Consider the following 17,463-nt stretch of genomic DNA (forward strand, 5'->3'; position numbering starts at 1 on the left):
ACGAGGATAATTTTGATATAATATATGCATAATAACGGATTAACGGCAACAAGCTGCTATATCCTCCCCAACACCAGGGGGCAGTGTTCAGTACACTGTTCATCTGTTTACTTCCTTGTAAACAAAATGGAAGCAGTTGCAATCATTTAGCGTGAAACATCCCAGATAAAAAACAGAAAACTTCACTTTTCAGCCGTTAAAATCGCTAGGAGTTACAGATCGGTGATGTAAGAGCTAGATTTGTTCTTTGAGGTGAAATCAGGAAGAATTCATGAGCGACGATGCGTTAAATTAGGATTAGTTTAGCTCAGGTTAAGATTTTTACCTTAAAATTGTGCAGAGGAGTCATTTTTGTGCCATAACCTCGTAGTTTCGAGTTTTAACCTTCCTCTTACAGTTTGGGACAGACATCACCAAAATGCGGAGAGGTGTCGGCGCCGGGGCGATCGCCAAAAAGAAGCTGGCTGAGGTAACGCTGTAACTCAAAGCGGTGATTCAAGAGCCTCACATTAGCCATATGTGTATTATCTTTATTCCAGCTGGCAGGAGGTATTTAAAAGCCAACGTGAGCCGCAGATATTTTTTTTATTGCCGTGGTTTAATTTTAGCAGAATACACCTGCAAAAGCCATTTACTGCTGCTTCATCATTCAGTAATGATGAAACCAGGAATTAGTTTGTAATATGCAGGTTAATGTGGGCAAAGATATCATAAATATCTCTAAATAATGTCAACCTTTATTTAAATGCACTTGTAAGCAGTTAACCCGTATGTACACACATTAAAACCGCCTGCCAATGATGAGTGTAGAAACTGGAGCAACATTTTTCTTATCTCACTTGTACTTTTTTTGTTTGTTAAGGCCAAATACAAAGAAAGAGGAAATGTTCTGGCTGAGGATCAGATAGTGCAGGTGAGTTTCTGTGAGTTTTGTCTGCGAAGTGAAACCATTGTCCGTAAATTAAACCATGAATTGTGTGATTATTTGTTTTCACTCTTGTGTTAAATTTATTATTTATTTATCTTACTGGCTTACTGACACACTCCTTGAATGCAAATTGGTGGCCTCAAATAGCAATAAATGCACTTAGTTTATTCTAGATTGTCGCCTTTTTCTTACTGATTAATCAAAACATATATAATAATAATACTAAATAGTTTCTATTCTTTCTATTGAAAAGTTTTGCTTTTTTGGCCTTGAATATTTTTGTTTTAGAGTTTTTGTTTCATTAAAATCAGATGGTATTGTAGTTGGTTCAGATTCTGTGACCTTGTGGTGAGCTATTTTTGAATGTTTCACATACTAAAAGATATTTTGAATATGAAATTTGCTATCAGTACCAATAAATTATGAAAATAAGTCCCAATTGAAGCCCCAGTTTTACAACTGAACATTTTTTTCCCTTTTTTGCTAGATGTCCAAGCAGCTGGAAACTTTCAAGACCCACCTGGAAGAATTTGCCAGCAAACATAAACAAGAGATTCGCAAGAACCCACAGTTCAGGGTCCAGTTTCAGGAAATGTGTGCCACCATCGGCGTTGACCCGCTTGCATGTGAGAATGATTTGGGATATAATCAGCATATGTTTTGGCATATTAGTGGCATTAAAAAATAAATAAATAAGGGACTGGATGGGGATCCATTCAGAGAATATGGTCAGAACTTTAGAGATCAAAGTTGTAAATCTGAATGAAAAAAAAGTGAAGTTCACAATACAAAACTTGGAAAATTGTGTTCTTTTTCTACATAGGCCCAAATTAATTCACTTTACAAGTTTAATTTGGAAAAAAATCATGCTGTATGAGAGCAAAGTTATTAGTAAACATGTATCCTTCATGTTTTTTTAATTTGAGGTATTTCACTTTGTCCCCACACACTTCTCTCACAGCCTGTTTCTGCCACTGAGACAAAAAATTTTTTTGGCATCCATAAGTCAGAAGTTTGGGTTATTATCTCAAAATTTTAATGTAATAAGGTTATTTTTTCACATGTTTGAGTTAGTAAGTCGAAATTTTCATATAGCAACCTGCAGTGAAAAAACTTGGAGCAGTGGCTGCCTGGTTGTAAACGTAAATATGTTAGTGACGAATCAACTTCGACAAGTAAACTGATCGCAAAGAAGGAAACGATCACAGCTGGAGTTAAAGTTTTCAGGCTGTTTCACGTCTGTTTTCTTCTGCTTATCCAAGTGACGTAACCTTTTCTGTGCCGTTTTTATTTTTTGTTTTCCACAGCTGGTAAAGGGTTTTGGTCTGAGATGCTTGGAGTTGGTGACTTCTACTATGAACTCGGTGTGCAGATCATTGAAGTGTGCCTTGCCCTGAAACATAGAAATGGAGGTTTGTATGCAGAGTGGCTGTGAATAGTCCCCCCCAAAACTGTTTTTCTCAGCCTCAGTAGAAAACATCATAAGGTCAAGGAAATATCTGAAAGAGAACTTTTAAGGACTGAGAGAATCAGACTGCACTTACACAAGACTCCTTAATTATGTTGGGCCTGCTTTCATAAAGGCTAGTTCAGTGTATCCTCTGCTAAATGCGGTAAATAAGAAACACAGAAGCACCTTTTCCTAGTATTTAGAGGATTCTTATTACAGTTGCAGATACTTCTGGGTCACTCAGTTAGGACCCTTCCTATTCAACAGTAACCTGCATCTTTATTTACCTGCAGCAGTCTGCTGGCATTAATATCTTAGACATCAGAGGTAACAGTGAATTGCAGAAAATCAAATCATGAACTGAATCCGGTAATTATAACCCAGCTCTGAAATCACTAAATAAAGTCCCAATGTGTGTGTTTTCTTTCAGGGCTGATTACTCTGGATGAGCTCCATCAGAGAGTACTGAAAGGACGCGGTAAATACGCTCAGGAGGTTAGCCAGTAAGTATAACCAACCGAACGTGTTGTGTAGTATAGAAACATGTGCTACTGATTGACATAAAATGCCTTAAAGATGTTTATTTTTGGATTATTTAATGCCTGGACATCAACTTTAAATCACGTGGCTGAATATGTGCTTCCCAGGGACGACTTGGTGAGAGCCATAAAGAAACTGAAGGTGATGGGGAATGGGTTTGGGATGATTCCCGTTGGTGGTTCTTACTTGGTCCAGTCAGTCCCGGCTGAGCTCAACATGGACCACACTGTGGTTCTTCAGCTGGCCGAGGTAAGACGAAGCCAGAGTTCAGCATAAAGCAATCAGCAGCCTTGAAAAATAATCAAGTGCTTGTTTTTACACCATCCTAAGGACTTCTTGTACTTTATCCTCCATCCTGAGGTCTTTATTACATTTTGGTTGTGTAACTTTCATGCCATTACATAATTCTTTTGGACAAACTACTTTGTTGCATAGTCCCATTTTTATTTCCATGAAGGCAGTCCGCCAATGTGATGCAGTAAAATAAACCTCCAGCCTGAATTTTATTTTATTGCCACCATGTATTGAAGGATCACAGCAGGGAGAGGTAAAAGGACAATGTTGAGGATTTTCTGTCTGAGATAAAGGCTTTTATTCTGAAAGGTGAGATCCTGGCTGTTTCTGGTGCTCTAATGTCAGTCTTATTTTTGTTTGCAGAAAAAGGGATACGTCACAGTGAGTGAGATCAAGGACAGTCTAAAATGGGAGAAGGAGCGAGCGTGTCACGTGCTGGTGAGTACACCGCTCACTTTAACTGTGTGAAAGCAGCCAGGATGGAGATTATATATCAAGGTCGAGGTCTGTGAGGAGCAGGGTACAGCCTGGCCATTGGCTGTTTCTTCATCTTCCTTTAATCCTGTGGTACTTCAAACTGATCCGCTGTTTTCTTTTATTTGGGGCCTAAAAATAACTGTTTCACTCTCCTGTCCTTTTCCCAGGATCACCTGCTGAAGGAAGGCCTGGCTTGGCTGGACTCTCAGGCAGCTGGAGAGGCACAGTACTGGCTGCCAGCGCTCTTCTCTGAGCTGACTTCCCGTGACGTCACACCGGAGGAGGCCAATCAGATGACACCTTAAGCTGTGGGAGGCCCCGGACCTGCAGCTTGAGGCTTGTTGGTAAACAAAATGTGCCCTGTGGGAAGAAGGTGGCTCGTGTGACGGAGTTGGCTGGGTCTCTGGAGCTGGCGTGCAGCATGGACTCCCTGTGAGATCAGTTTTTGGACATGTGGAGGGGAAACTTTCCAAAGAGTGCACTAATATTACCGCAGAGTCAGCGAAAGGGAGCTCCAGCCCACAGCAGAAGAATTCGGCTTATACTATCAAGGTTTTTGGGTGATTAGAAAGTTCTTCCAAATGTATAAACGAGATTATTCTGTTTTGTTGTACATTTTTTATTATTCTGCAATAAAATGCACTTACATTTATTACTTGATATGACTTTTGACTCAAACTTGTTACATGTTCAAATCATCAGAAACCTGGTTAAATAAATGACTTGGTTATAACTGATCATAATTTCCTCTTACAGATAAGTGCAAAGACAAATGAATAACTCTGGATAATATATTTCATATTTCATCAAGTTTCGATATTAACCTAAAATGCTATTCATCAACTTCAAGGATCATTTAATAAAATCACACATTTTTCTGATGGCTATATTCAAAAGTAAAAACTTTAAAACTGACTTTCAATGTGAGAAACTAAAGACTACTAAGATTTTGAGACAAAGATGGGATCTTAAACTGCTAGTGGGGTCTTTTTTTTTTTTAAGATTATATCACATCCTGCTTGTGCTGGAAAGAACAACAATTTTTTTTTTTTTTTTTTTTTTTTTTTTAAAATCCTCCCCGATGATGTTCAGGTCAGGTAAATTAAGGTTTTATCTATCATCTCTTCAGCAAATATGAGTGGAGTCTTGATCTTAACTATACTTCTTCCGTTATACATGACTGATAATCTTTCCTGATTTCAGAAACTTAGGAGAACAAAAACAACATACTCCGATAGCACAATGTTAGGGTGACCACCAATGAGACCACTATCTGCCTCGAGGCTTCTGCAGCAGTGAAGCATCACATTATGATTACGGATTAGAGGACAGTTACAATACAGTTAAAGTCTATAATATTAAGAAACTTGAATTTCCACACAACTTTCCAATTTCTTCACCAAACCAGTGCCTGTGGAAAAACTTAAGAAAAGTGGGGGGAGAAGTAGACTCAAATTTGTGGTGCGAAACATTACATGTTTTGCATGTGGCAGGGGTTCAACATCAGTGTTTGTGTGCCTAAATATCTCCCATATTCATAATGTTTGGGATTTATTCACTAACCAGCCTTTAAATTCATGTGAAACCACCACGGGTGTGTCTTTATAACGTGTGTGTGTGAGTGAATTTTTCAGCGTGCATTCAGAAGTTTGCATGTCCTAAGTAGGTTTTAATGAGGCGTTTGACTGTAGTCTAGTTTAACTGACTTGTTTGACACTTGTGTTAATACCAGCAGCAGAGCCAAATATCTGTGTGTGCGCATGTGCCAAAATGTAAGCAGAGAAGTTGTGCCGTCTACTTCTACATTTTTATATTTAAATGCAATAACATAGGCCGCAAAGGATTATGTAACACAGGCAGGTTTCCAGTGTCTGCAGGCCAACATGTTGAAGCCAAGAAGTTACTTTTAAATGTATAACCACCCATCTCTTAAGACTTATTCAAACCACGCTGCTGCCGCTCTCTCTAATGGCTGTAGACGTGATCTTCAAACGTGGCCTGGTCCATGTCGTCGCAGATCATCGTGCAGAAGGGGCAGACGCGGTGACACTGCTCGTGCTGATCCAGTTCGTCCTGGGTGATGCCGGGGAAGCTCTCGCGGCAGTGACGACACACCAGCGACTGAAATGGAGACGGCAGCACATCAGGGGTCGTAATGGAATAGCGAGCGGATTAAGTTTTAAATCCGCTTCAAAAATAAACCCTAAACAGTCGAGTCACTCGAGGGAGGGGCGCTTTTCTCATTAATGTGTTTTGGAGAAGGGAAATACCATGGGAGTCACTCTGCGGCAGCTTTAGTTAAGATATCTACACCAAGGTTATCAGGAAAAAATAAATCCTAAACCAAAACCACTGTAGGTATGAAGCTGGACTGAATTAAATATAAAAACTTAAATAAAAAGGAAAGTATTTGACTCACCTCCTCGTCCTCTGGTCCTGCAATGAGACAGAAGAAAAGCAGTGAGCGCCATAAGAGGAGAATTTTTCACCTACACAGTGATACGAATCTTTAAATGAAAGCACGTTACAGGCATGAAATAAGTGCAGTTTTGCAAGATTGTTAAGAACTGCAACCAAAACAGAGTTTCATGATTTCATGCACACATGTCCTGTACACATGAAATTTTGAGTGCGGGAAGAACCACACTCCAAGTCGCCCCTCGGTACTTAGAGGGGCTGTAAGATCAAGGTAAAGGTTTGTGTAAATAGCTAAATATACTAAAGTTAGTATTTTCTTCAGATTTGGTAGGTTTTAGACAGTACATGTGTGAGACCATTTCCCACCTATGGTTTCATAAACGTGGGTTGAAGCAGGTGGTGCGTCGTCATCTGGCTGCAAGTACAAAGGTTCTGCAGGAGTCGTAGGGGGCTCTGTGTAAAGTCTGCGCAGGTCCTGAATGTTTTCTTTGAGAGTCTGGCAAAATAAACACAGTTAAGGTGTCAACATTTTTTTTTTTTTTTTTTAAAAAGTGATTCTGAGTTTGAACATCTACTGAGTAGAGCCAGCATTATTGTGTGTACCTGGTTTTCTCGAGCAAGCTCCTCCTTCTCTTGTGTCAGCAGTGTGATCTGATTGTCTTTCCGATTTATGGTCGACACACTTTCATCTATGGCGATGTTCTTATCTGCCAACACTTCATTAACTTCATGGATTTGCAGCTGAAAAATCAAAGAAAACCAAGTTCAATTTTCAGAAACGTCCAACAGACAAACTGCAGGTCAAAAATTCCAAAATGATAATAAACCACAGAATTAAAAACACTGTAAGTCTAAAGAATTTCCAGCCTGTGTCAAACCCGCTGAGAACTTTAATGAGGTCCGATCCAAAGGTATCATATAGAGTCGAGTTCAGGGCTCTTGGGGTTTGATATTTGCACATTTCTCACAAAGTATCAGATCAGCTAAATATTAAAAAATAATAAGCTGAATTTTTAGTCTGTACCTTTATATTATATCATGAGTTTAGGCACAATATGCACATGATAAATATAGCATCATTTAATTTTCTCAGCATTTCTTCTATTTTTATTTATTTATATTTATTTTAATGATTATCAGCTGATTTTTCTTGCTTGTTCTGATTTAGGTGGAGTTTGAGCAGGAAAAAAAGAAAACCCAAAACAGATAAGAATTAAATCTTAAAAGATTAAAATTTCACATCGATTCACCTCAAATTTGCTGCTCTTCCGTTTTTCGACATCCAATGCTTTGCACACGTTCTCCAGCTGATCCCGGATTTGTTGCATCTCCGCCTCCAAATACTCATTACGTCTCTTGGCGTTTCTGGTCTCCTCCTTTTCAGCTGCCAGCTTGGCCTGAGTCTCATGTAGCTGTCTGGTAAGAGTCTGACACTGAAACTAAGGAGGAGACGCATCTTTAAGCCATGAAATTAGATACTTTAGGAGGTTACGATCCCCTTTTTTTGAACCTGTTCGCACCATTAGGTCATCCGACGGGCTCTGCTGAGTCTCCTGCACTGAAAGCCTCCTCTGTAAGTCCTGGTTCTCCCTCTGCATTTTGTCCACGTTGTAGGTGAGGCTCTGCAGTCTTTGCAGCTCTGCAGCGAGCCTCTCTTTCTCTTTCCTGCTGCTCTGAAGGTCCACCTGCCAGCATGCAATATATATTTTTGTATTTTTCTGGTTCCAAATAAATGACAACTGAATGGATGAACTCTCAGGCCAGCCCATTTAAAATGATCACAGCAGTACATAAAGTTAACTAAAGATTTACCTCAATGAGCTGGATGCCGTCCTTTGCTTTAAACAGCTCCCGTTCACCTTCTCTGACCTTTGCATTCAGCCTAAAAACGCACAGATTCGAGCATCAGTAAGCAGATGCGTTCTAAAAGTTTTGGTTTGAAGTAGAAAATGACTCACTTGGAGATCTCCTCACTCTGGGCCTCAATCGCCTCCTTCAGCTTTTCACGCTCGTCTTTCAGCTGGTTGATCTTCTGCACAGCTCGATCATATTTCTCCTGTAAAAACAAGGAAGAGGTTTGTGGCGTGGGTGTGGTCTCTGGCCAGCTGCAGAGGAGGGGTGACGCAGTGAGCTCCCAGGGTGGCGCAGGGGCGGGGTGAACAGGTGTGCTGGGATCTGACAGTGATTGTGTCTCTTTATATGTTGGCAGTGACAGTCGGAGGAGGGAAGCGGACGTGACAGCAGAGAGAGAGAGCGGGAGTGTCTGTGTCCCAGTAAAAACCACAGTATTAAATAAAAGTTCTGCTGTCATCATATTCGCTCCAGCTTATGTTTCTTGGGTCCAACGTTACAAGGTTACTGTAAGATTCAGATCAGGAGGCATAGGAGAAGGGTTCACTTGACATGTGAAACAGATTGAAAATGATGAAAATGGGAAAAAAGGAAAGAAAAACAACAATTTTACAAAACTGTGACTGTGGTATCAAGATTTTTTATTTTTTATATCTGCCATTAGAGTGAAGTGTGGCAGTTTAAAAAAAGAAGTTTGTTTGCACACATAATTTGCACAAACACGGCTTGCATTGAGCAAACTGGCTCTACAGACTTCTTTATTTACTTTAATTTAACCGGGAAATCACACTGAGATCATCACTGAGACCTTTACAACTCAAAGCATATTAAAAATGCAACATAAACATCAAATATTACAGCTTATCACTTCAAATCCGGCATAACGCGATTTTCCTTTCAGCACTTTGGGAGCTGGACAGTGGATTAGTCCACATACAGCCCAGAACCAAACATTGGTGGTGTTCAAAGCTCCCACTTAACAAAGCTCACTTACTTTAGACTGTCTAACAGTGAGACAGAATCCATCTTACCTCGCTCGTTCTCGATGAACTCCGCTCCCTCCTCTCAGTGACGCTGTCCTGCTGTATCTCCATCTGCTTCGTCATCTGGATCACCATCTCCTCCTAACGTCAAACATAAGTTTTTACACCGATGTCGAAGTGCTGAATTTAGATGTAACATGTCAAGCGAGGGCAAACCTTCAAGCTGTCATTTTCTTTCAGCTGCTGCTGCAAAGAGCTTCTGAGGTTTTCAATCTGTTGCTTGGTTTGATCCAGTTCAGTGGCCAGTTCGGCGTTTTCTTTCTCTTCTTGCTCATTCTGCCCCTGTGAGAGAATCAATAACACTGAGTCAGCTTACCAAAGTTCAGCTTACACTTTACTATTTTCTCTGTTGCACAAGACAAATGGCGGAGTGGAAAATAAGATAAGTGGACCTTTAAGCTGTCAGCTTGCTGCTGCTCCCTCAGCAGAGCACTCTTCAAGGTTTCGTTTTCAGCTCTTATCTGATCCAGCTCTTTCTGCATTTCAGCTTTCTCGCGTAAGCTCTGCTCGACTTGGTCCTGGAAAAAGGAAAAAACAAACGTCAATAAAAAGCTCTGTTTACTTTTCAGACACTGCGACCTGCTCTCATGTGTTGTTGGAGAGACAAAAGTCAGAAGCAAGCACTGCATTTAACCCCTCTGAAGTATTAGAAGTATAATGGTGAGCAAAGACCTCTCAGGGATCACCGATACTTTTTTTTTTGGCTAAAACAAACATCTTCAGAAGCTCTTCAATAGCCCAGACGCTCGCTGACACGTGACTGCGAACAGTGTTTGAGATCTATCACGCTCACTGCAGAACTAAGCACTAAAGACCTAACCCTCCATGGACACTGAAAACGGTGGAATAAAATATTACAGAATCTGACAAAGTATAAAGACTGAATGTACACAGGGTTGAAAGGGGTGCAGGTGGAGATAAGGTGGGGAAGACGCTCACACAGGCGAGAATTCAGACAGGCAAAGATGAGACTTGGGGTAGGGGAAAAAAACAAACAAAACAAACAAACCACAACATCAAGGAATTAGGGGAAAAGACAAGTCAATTCACAGGAGGAAAGCAAGGTAAAACAATCATCAAAATAAACTGGAAGTGGAATGAAGACGGGGGATACAGAGACAAAACAGAGGTGGACAAAGTCAAGAAAACCCTTCAAACAGCAGGAAAATGTGTACACATGAAAATGTCTAGGGGATGAGGGGAAGTAACAAAAAGGTTGAAAAAGGAGAGAAAGGGGTAAAACAGTTAAATTAAAAAGGTTTTATTAACATTCCAACAAAACTCAGAGATGGTCAAGCTGCTATCACCATTAAAAAAAAAGAAAGTAAACAACAAAATTCAGTAGTTGGTCAAAACCCTGAAAAATTAAGCAAAACAGAAGGTTAATCACCAAACCCACTCCTCTTCACTGAGCAGGAGTCAAGCAGCACACACACAACTTCATATCCTTCCAAACAATCTTCAAAAACTTAAAACAAAGCCTGATAACTTTTATTTTCCGACTCCTTTTGCAATAACTTAAGATCCAATTTCATTTTAAATGTTACTGAGACTTTGGACCAGTTGTCTCCTCTCTACCTTATACTTCCAACACTGCAAAACAACATGTGCTAAAGCACAGGTGTCAAACTCCAGGCCTCAAGGGCCGGTGTCCTGCAGGTTTTAGATGTAACCTTGATACAAGACAGCTGATTTAAAGGCTAAATTACCTCCTCAACATGTCTTGAAGTTCTCCAGAGGCCTGGTAATGAAGTAATCATTTGATTCAGGTGTGTTGACCCAGGGTGATACCTAAAACCTGCAGGACACCAGCCCTCGAGGCCTGGAGTTCGACACCCCTGTGCTAAAGTTTCCTCCTCTCCACAATAATCACATTTCCCTGAATTATGTTTCCCTATCAACAATAGTGTAGAATTTAATCCTGTATGTCCAAATCTCATTCTTGACACCACCACCTCCTCCCGCCTACTCCGTCCTGTGGCTCTCCTTTCTCCTACTCCCCTTAGAATTTTATATAACCACCTTCCCCTCTTTTCTTCTTTGTTTTTGCCATCTAGCCCTCATTTCTAGCTTTATAATACTCTTAATCCGCTTGAACAAAACTCACCGCCAGATCATCTATCCTATGATAAGTGGCTTCCTTTGCCAACCTATCTGCTTCTTCATTCCCCCTCGCCCCATAGTGAGCTGGGACCCATATAAACACTACTAACAGATCTATCATATGTATTCTGAAAAGACTTTGCCGAATCTCTATTAAAATATCTGATCGACCTTCTGAATGACCGCTCTGTGGACTGACCATGGCTGCTCTTGAATCTGAACAAATAATTGCTTTCAATGGCCTCATCTCTTCCGCCCACTGAACCGCTAATAGAATTGCTATCATTTCTCCTGTAAATGCAGACAAGCCATCATTTATTCTCTTCCCAATTTCTACCATAAAATCCAGAATCACCACTTCTACCCCCACTTGACTAGCTGGATTTGCATCTGTATATACTTGCACATACCCATAATACTGTTCAATGTAACCCTGAACTGAATGGGAGTCTAGACCGCCTGCCTATCCTTACTCTTCTTGTCCAATAATGCAAAATCTACTACTGCTTCAGGAAGTATCCATGGGGGGGATTGCAGGCCACGGTACTCGTTGACATATGACTAACTGATCCAAATTAAATTCTCTAGCTCCCCCCCCACCACCACCACCACCCATCCAAAGCTCTTTAATTCCCTCCTTCCTTTCTCCCAGCAAGGTTTAAATACTTCTAGTGTAGGGTGATCCTGCCCCTGCAAATTTGCCCAATAATTCAATCTAAGATGTTCTCTCCTCAATCCTAGTGGCATCCCCCCCATCTCCACCTGCAAGGCTACAGTAGGCGTTGTTTTAAATGCCCCTGTACAAAGTCTCAACACCTGATACCAAACAACATCTGATTTCCCGAGAGTAGTGTCTGCTACCGAATTATATGCCACACAACCATAATCTAACATTGACCTCACCAACCCAGTGTATATGGCCCCCAAGGATTCGCTATTCGCTCCCCAATCCCTCCAAACTAAACACCTCAAAATATTTAAAACTTTTTTACACTTACCCACCAATTCCTGAATGTGTGCACCCCAAGTTACCCTCCCATCCAACCACAAACCCAGAAACTTAAACTTGCTCACTCTTCCATATAGCTTCACCTAACTTCCTCACTAACCCCTTTCTTTGTAAAAATCATTGTCTTAGTCTTATCAAACTGAAAATTTGAAGCCACACTTATACGACCACTCTTCAACTTTACCAACTGCTTCCTGCAGCTTCTTTACAATAAATTCTACATTCCTCTCTCTCCTCCATAAGGCTCCATCAAAAAGTGAACATCCCACCCCACGCTCTATATCATTAAACACATCATGAATCATTAGAGAAAACAACAAGGGACTCACTATGCTCCCCTGAGGAGTCCCGTTCTCTACAGAAAACCTCTCCTGAATAACTGTCATGTGAAGGCTGTGTGCGGGCAGGAAAAGGACCCAAAATCCAGACTCACGGAAACAAAAGGTGAACTTAAATACAGCTTTAATGCTGGGCGGCAAAACAGAAAACTGGCTGAACTAGAATACAAAATAAACGAATGCGGCAGGCTGGCAGACAGAACACACAGTACAATATGATGGTAGATCGCGACACTGACACAGAAACACAGGGCTTAAATACACAGAGGGGGCAATCAAAAGATGAGAGACAGAAGGGAAACACAGCTGGGACAAAACAGGGCTGACGAGACAAAGGAAGCAAAACCAGACGCATTAACATGAGATATGGACTTTCAAAGTAAAACAGGAAACAGACTGAACTTATAGTCACAGACTCACAAGCAGGCACTGTAACAGATGTGGGAACAGGGCAGACACAGACACTGACTGGACACAGAATAGAGGGAGTATGGAAACCAAAACCTGAGAACTACATAATCAAACACCAAGAAGAACTGGGGAAAAAATAGAAATGCAAAACAGAAACCAAAACCTTCACAAAAATAAACTAAGAAGAGAACACAAATAAAGGGTACAAAACAGAAACCACTGGGTCAAAGACCCAGGAACCCTAACACTTTCCAATTCTCACTTGTATTTGCGTACCCTTTAAAAAATCCAAAATCCACCTATACATCCACCCCCTAACACCCAATTTATGGATTTTAATTAACAAACCTTCTCTCCACATCATATCATTAACTTTCTCCATATTGAAAAACACTGCCACCACACACACTTTATTTATTTGAGCCCTCCTAATTTCATGCTCCAAACACAATACTGGATCCATAGTACTTCTCCCTCTTCTAAATCCACTTTGATATTTAGATAAATCCTCTACTTTCTACATAATATATTAATCTTTCATTTATCATTCTGTCTATAACTTTACATATATGCGATGGTAAAGCTATCGGTCTATAATTACCTGGCTTGGCTCTGGCCTAGAGCTCACCTATCCCTGGCCTTAAGTACCTCTAACTGCTGATGGGAGTCAGCTGTACCAAACGGACAGCACCTAGGCAGGGGGGCGAGAGACCACACCCACTCCAGGACAATGTCAGGAGGAGACCCTGCTAGGAGGCCCTGCTAGGGCCGTAACAGTCTTTTTAAAGGCTTTGTTATTAGAATGTATAACTTGTTTTTACCAGCTTAGACAGCAAAGCTTGTAATGCTTTCACTTTGAGTCTGTGTATGCATCATCATAACAAAGCACCTACTGCAGCAGGAAATGCCACAGAACTGGTTTAAATACTTCTCACGCGTTCATACTGCACATCTGTGGCTGGATTTTGTCAGTGTGACGGCGTTCCAGATGAGTCTTTTACATTTGTGAGGCTATGAAGGCGCTTTAAAGCTTGAAGAAGTAATTTGAAAGGTGGCGAGTGTAGGTGGGCAAAAGGCTTTCTTTTTTCATGGCGTTTCTTTTTGATTCATTAACGCGGCATATGAGGCATCTTTATTTGCTGTACAGTCACAAAGCTGAGCTCCATGCTTTAAGATGGTTTTAAGGTGGTCCTGTTTTTTTTGTCTTGCAGCTTCATTTCTGGATGTCAGAAAACTTCCTACAGCTTAGTTACTCCAAATATAGGTACTTTTAGCTTTGTTATTTCCCACAGCAGATGGATTCACAAAGACTTTACATTGGTTGAACCCTCCCATTTATCCAGCCTTTGGAATGGCACTTGTGAACCTCTGAGGCTGTAAACCCTCTTTTATTTGGCCTTACATACCTGACCTGCAGCTTGGAAATTAAAACCAGTCCTTCAACATCAAGCTCCGCCCACCATCTGGGTGCGATCTGTAACTCTCTGAGCTTTGCTTTGACATACATATCAACAAGGTGACGCTGCCATGCTTTCACCAAGTGAAAAATATTGCAAAAGTTATGCGTCTTTTTCCTTGTCGTCATCTGCTGTAATACCCTCTAATCAGAGTCTCGAAGCCTATCTCCAGCTTGTTCAACACCACATCACTCCTCACTACATTACCCTGGCTACCCTGCCGCTTCCTTTATGTCAGGTTTAAGTCACTTACCTGTGTTGTGATAACCAGGAGGTCGTCGTCCGGGCTGCTCTCCAGGCTTTGCTCCGCAGAGCTTCTGAAACAGAAAGGAGTGCTGGCTCCTCGCACCTGACCGGTGCTGTCGACGTAGCAGAACTGGTAGAACTCGATCTCATCTTTCGGCAGGTAGTAATCTGAAGGAAACGGATAACGAGATCTTGATGTCATGATGAATCAAAAACTCTCACTGCTCTTTGAAACGTTTATTATTTTGTTTCTCAATCAATAAAATGCTAAAAAAAAAAAAATGTAAAAAGATCCATATTACATTTTAAACTCCCCCAATAAACTGAACACACAAAAACCCTGAAGATGCCAGAATGATAGATTTGTTTTTACATGTTCTTGTAAAATTGGCTAAAAGTGGTTTCTGATTGGCAAGTTAAAAAAAAATAAAAAATCAAATATCAGGAAAAGTTTCATTATTATGAAAATAAGGCTTTCTAAAAGCTTAGATTTTGGTATATAACATATTGACTTTCTTGTGTGCAAAACATTGGGTATTTTCACCTCTTTGAGGCATAAAATATGTGGATACTTTATTGTAAAGCTGAAAAACCAGTGATGGATTGTTTGAACTCTAAGCTTCTGCCATTTTAACTGGACAAAAAACAAAAAGAAAAATATGAATCTGTGGGTGAAACCTGGATACAATCATATCTGTCTGTGCAGATCATTGACACAGCAGCTCAGGAAAAACAGATTTAATCCGAAACTGTTTGCATTTAAGACACAACTAGGGTGTACACTACAAACACAGCCAAACACATTCACCTGGAAACAGAAGTGAAAGCATTTCTTACCCTTAAAGAAAGCTTGCCTTGTCACTGTCTGTTCCCCAACTACATCTATACATGGTTCCACCCACACAAAGGTATGATAATCCTTTGTTGTGGTCCACCCCACCTGGAAAAGGGTAGAAAAGCTTAAGAAGGACATTCTTTGATTTAACATTTATAAAAAGTTGAGGATTTAATTGATCCAACCCACCTTAAAGATGCCCACCCAGTCCCTGGGGTTGGGCTGGAAGGCCGCAGTGAGGGTGTAGCTGCAGGTGACGTGGGTGGACGGTGGGTATGACTGAGGGATGTCGATGAACACCACCTGGGAGAAGGTGCGCGCCGAGTGGTCTGCTACCTCTGTAGCAGTGTTGCTCTCCATGCTGAGATGCAGTCTGCCAGAAAACATATAAAGGTCGATGATGAAACATTTCAGGACGCTGACTGATGAGAACAGGTGCAGCAAGCTCTCGGTGTCAGGACAGAAAGCAGCACCGGTGTTACAGGCCTCCTCCTGATGTTGTTGCTTATTTGCTTTTGCGCACTTACCATTGTTCTATTCTTTGACTGCTTACGCTCCAAAAACGGTCTGAAAATCAACTTTCCTACAACTGAAATGACTTAAATGCTATTTTTAAGACATCCCCCTTGCCAGCCGATGACCTCAAATGTGTTTTATAAACTTTTGAAGGCCGTAAACTCACGATAGATCATTAAAAAAAAAAAAAGAAAGAAAGAAGAAATCGAAAGCAAAACAGCCTAAAAGACCGCACCCTGGACTTAACCGACGTCTTCCACGCATACAAGATAAAAACTACAACAGAAACTCTTCTAATAATCCTAAAATCGCAGTCAGATGTTCGGCTAAACACATGAAACTCACATATTTTCTGTCAGTTGTCAGTACCTCGCTCCGACGTCTGCTGCTCAGGGAACTACCAGCTGAGTGCTGCCTTCACATGCTCGTCGGATATTTGCTTTGCCAGCACGTAAACGTTACAAACCTCATAGTGACGCAGAAGGGGCTTTTTTCGGGGATGTCACGTAAGAGCTGAAAACAATCTTTTAAAACCTCATGCCTGGGGGGGGAAACCCAGAAAAACTTTTAAAGCTCTTTGCAGATGTCAGATATGAATGATTATATGTCATATTTGTCTAGTCCCGAGAACCTGAATAGTGCTTTAAAAAAATAACATTTAAACAATACATTTTAAACATTGTTTTAACCCTTCCCTTCAGTTTTTCATATTTTGTAATTTGTACCTCCTCCAGGCTTTCTGAAGGTCTTTCAAATTGGATGCTTTTGCCCTGATTTTAGTTCAGTCCTCGTACTTGATCATTCCTCATTTAGAGGAATGTTTTGTTTATTAACCCACTTAACACTGACCTATAACTCATTCAAGCTTGAAAGAAGCATGTAGCTGAAGTGATGAAACCATGTTGTCTACACATAACAGAAAATTGAGCAAAGAACCAATTTTAAACTGTATCTTTAGGCACTTTGTTACCATCGCAGAAACACAATTTCTTGATTTTCTTTAGTGTAAGCTATGAAAAATACCAAAGATAACAGTTTAACAGGTGTAAAATAGTACTTGTGCATCGACAAGGTGCATATCTTATTGTAGTTTTCTGTATGTCCCTTAATTTGAGGAACGTGGAAAAGTGGAGGGTAAAGGAGACATAGCAGGTCTACACAAAAAAGATCTATCTGACCTTTCAGTTGATTCATCTACTATTTACCGAATCCTCATCGGAAATGGTCCCAGTGTAAGGATGGCTGTCAAGAAGTCGTGCTTAATAAAGGGAAAGTGGGAGGAAGGGCAGAGGCATGCCAAATTACACCAGAACTGGACTGAAATTCAGTGTTGACAGGTCTGATGAATCCAAACTTGAAATTAATGGACACAACCATTTGTAATACACAGTGGATGCTCTGTCATGGTTTGGCGGTGGTGTTGAGATTTTGTCATCATTGTTGGAATTATGAATGCAAAGAAACAAGGTCAGATTTTGACTCACCATACAATACCATCTGGAAAGCGTCTGATTGGCAACAGTTTTATTTTTCAGCATGTCAATGGT

At 40.7% G+C, this 17,463-nt stretch overlaps 2 protein-coding genes across 4 annotated transcripts; one reads left to right on the forward strand and one right to left on the reverse strand.

The window, feature by feature from the left end:
• The first annotated feature begins 109 nt into the window (after positions 1–109).
• snf8 (SNF8 subunit of ESCRT-II) lies at positions 110–4,349 on the forward strand. The gene is made up of 8 exons (XM_084937144.1): positions 110–469; positions 863–913; positions 1,416–1,554; positions 2,236–2,340; positions 2,809–2,881; positions 3,026–3,167; positions 3,576–3,650; positions 3,857–4,349. The coding sequence occupies exons 1-8, from the start codon at positions 419–421 to the stop codon at positions 3,992–3,994; spliced, it is 774 nt and encodes a 257-aa protein (XP_084793270.1). The 5' UTR covers positions 110–418; the 3' UTR covers positions 3,995–4,349.
• Positions 4,350–4,434: 85 nt separating this feature from the next.
• Positions 4,435–16,374, reverse strand: calcoco2 (calcium binding and coiled-coil domain 2). 3 transcript variants are annotated; one of them, XM_084937142.1, is made up of 15 exons: positions 16,286–16,374; positions 15,590–15,773; positions 15,403–15,505; positions 14,573–14,733; positions 9,394–9,519; positions 9,158–9,283; positions 8,990–9,082; positions 8,066–8,163; positions 7,920–7,989; positions 7,628–7,792; positions 7,358–7,546; positions 6,711–6,848; positions 6,474–6,603; positions 6,109–6,125; positions 4,435–5,810 (listed from the first exon to the last, which is right to left on the reverse strand). In XM_084937142.1, exons 2-15 carry the CDS (start codon positions 15,758–15,760, stop codon positions 5,655–5,657), a joined length of 1,743 nt encoding a protein of 580 aa, XP_084793268.1. In that variant the 5' UTR covers positions 15,761–15,773; positions 16,286–16,374; the 3' UTR covers positions 4,435–5,654. The 3 variants fall into 3 exon arrangements, with proteins under 3 accessions (XP_084793268.1, XP_084793267.1, XP_084793269.1); XM_084937141.1 differs by having other exon boundaries at positions 16,262–16,365; XM_084937143.1 differs by lacking the exon at positions 16,286–16,374 and adding an exon at positions 15,928–16,222.
• Positions 16,375–17,463: the final 1,089 nt, after the last annotated feature.

This window comes from Perissodus microlepis, chromosome 8 (assembly GCF_051167445.1).
Source record: "Perissodus microlepis isolate ML-2025 ecotype Zambia chromosome 8, ASM5116744v1, whole genome shotgun sequence".
Lineage (NCBI taxonomy): Eukaryota > Metazoa > Chordata > Actinopteri > Cichliformes > Cichlidae > Perissodus > Perissodus microlepis.

What these genes read in the sequence shown, in the direction of transcription:
- snf8 (XM_084937144.1), top strand. Translation starts at nt 419, where the DNA reads ATGCGGAGAGGTGTCGGCGCCGGGGCGATCGCCAAAAAGAAGCTGGCT. An exon ending in CGGCGTTGACCCGCTTGCAT is followed by an intron (nt 1,555 to 2,235) that starts GTGAGAATGATT and finishes TGTTTTCCACAG; the next exon opens with CTGGTAAAGGGTTTTGGTCT. An exon ending in TACGCTCAGGAGGTTAGCCA is followed by an intron (nt 2,882 to 3,025) that starts GTAAGTATAACC and finishes TGTGCTTCCCAG; the next exon opens with GGACGACTTGGTGAGAGCCA.
- calcoco2 (XM_084937142.1), bottom strand. Translation starts at nt 15,760, where the DNA reads ATGGAGAGCAACACTGCTACAGAGGTAGCAGACCACTCGGCGCGCACC. An exon ending in TCCTGGTTATCACAACACAG is followed by an intron (nt 9,520 to 14,572) that starts GTAAGTGACTTA and finishes TCCTTTTTCCAG; the next exon opens with GACCAAGTCGAGCAGAGCTT. An exon ending in AGCTTGCTCGAGAAAACCAG is followed by an intron (nt 6,604 to 6,710) that starts GTACACACAATA and finishes TTATTTTGCCAG; the next exon opens with ACTCTCAAAGAAAACATTCA.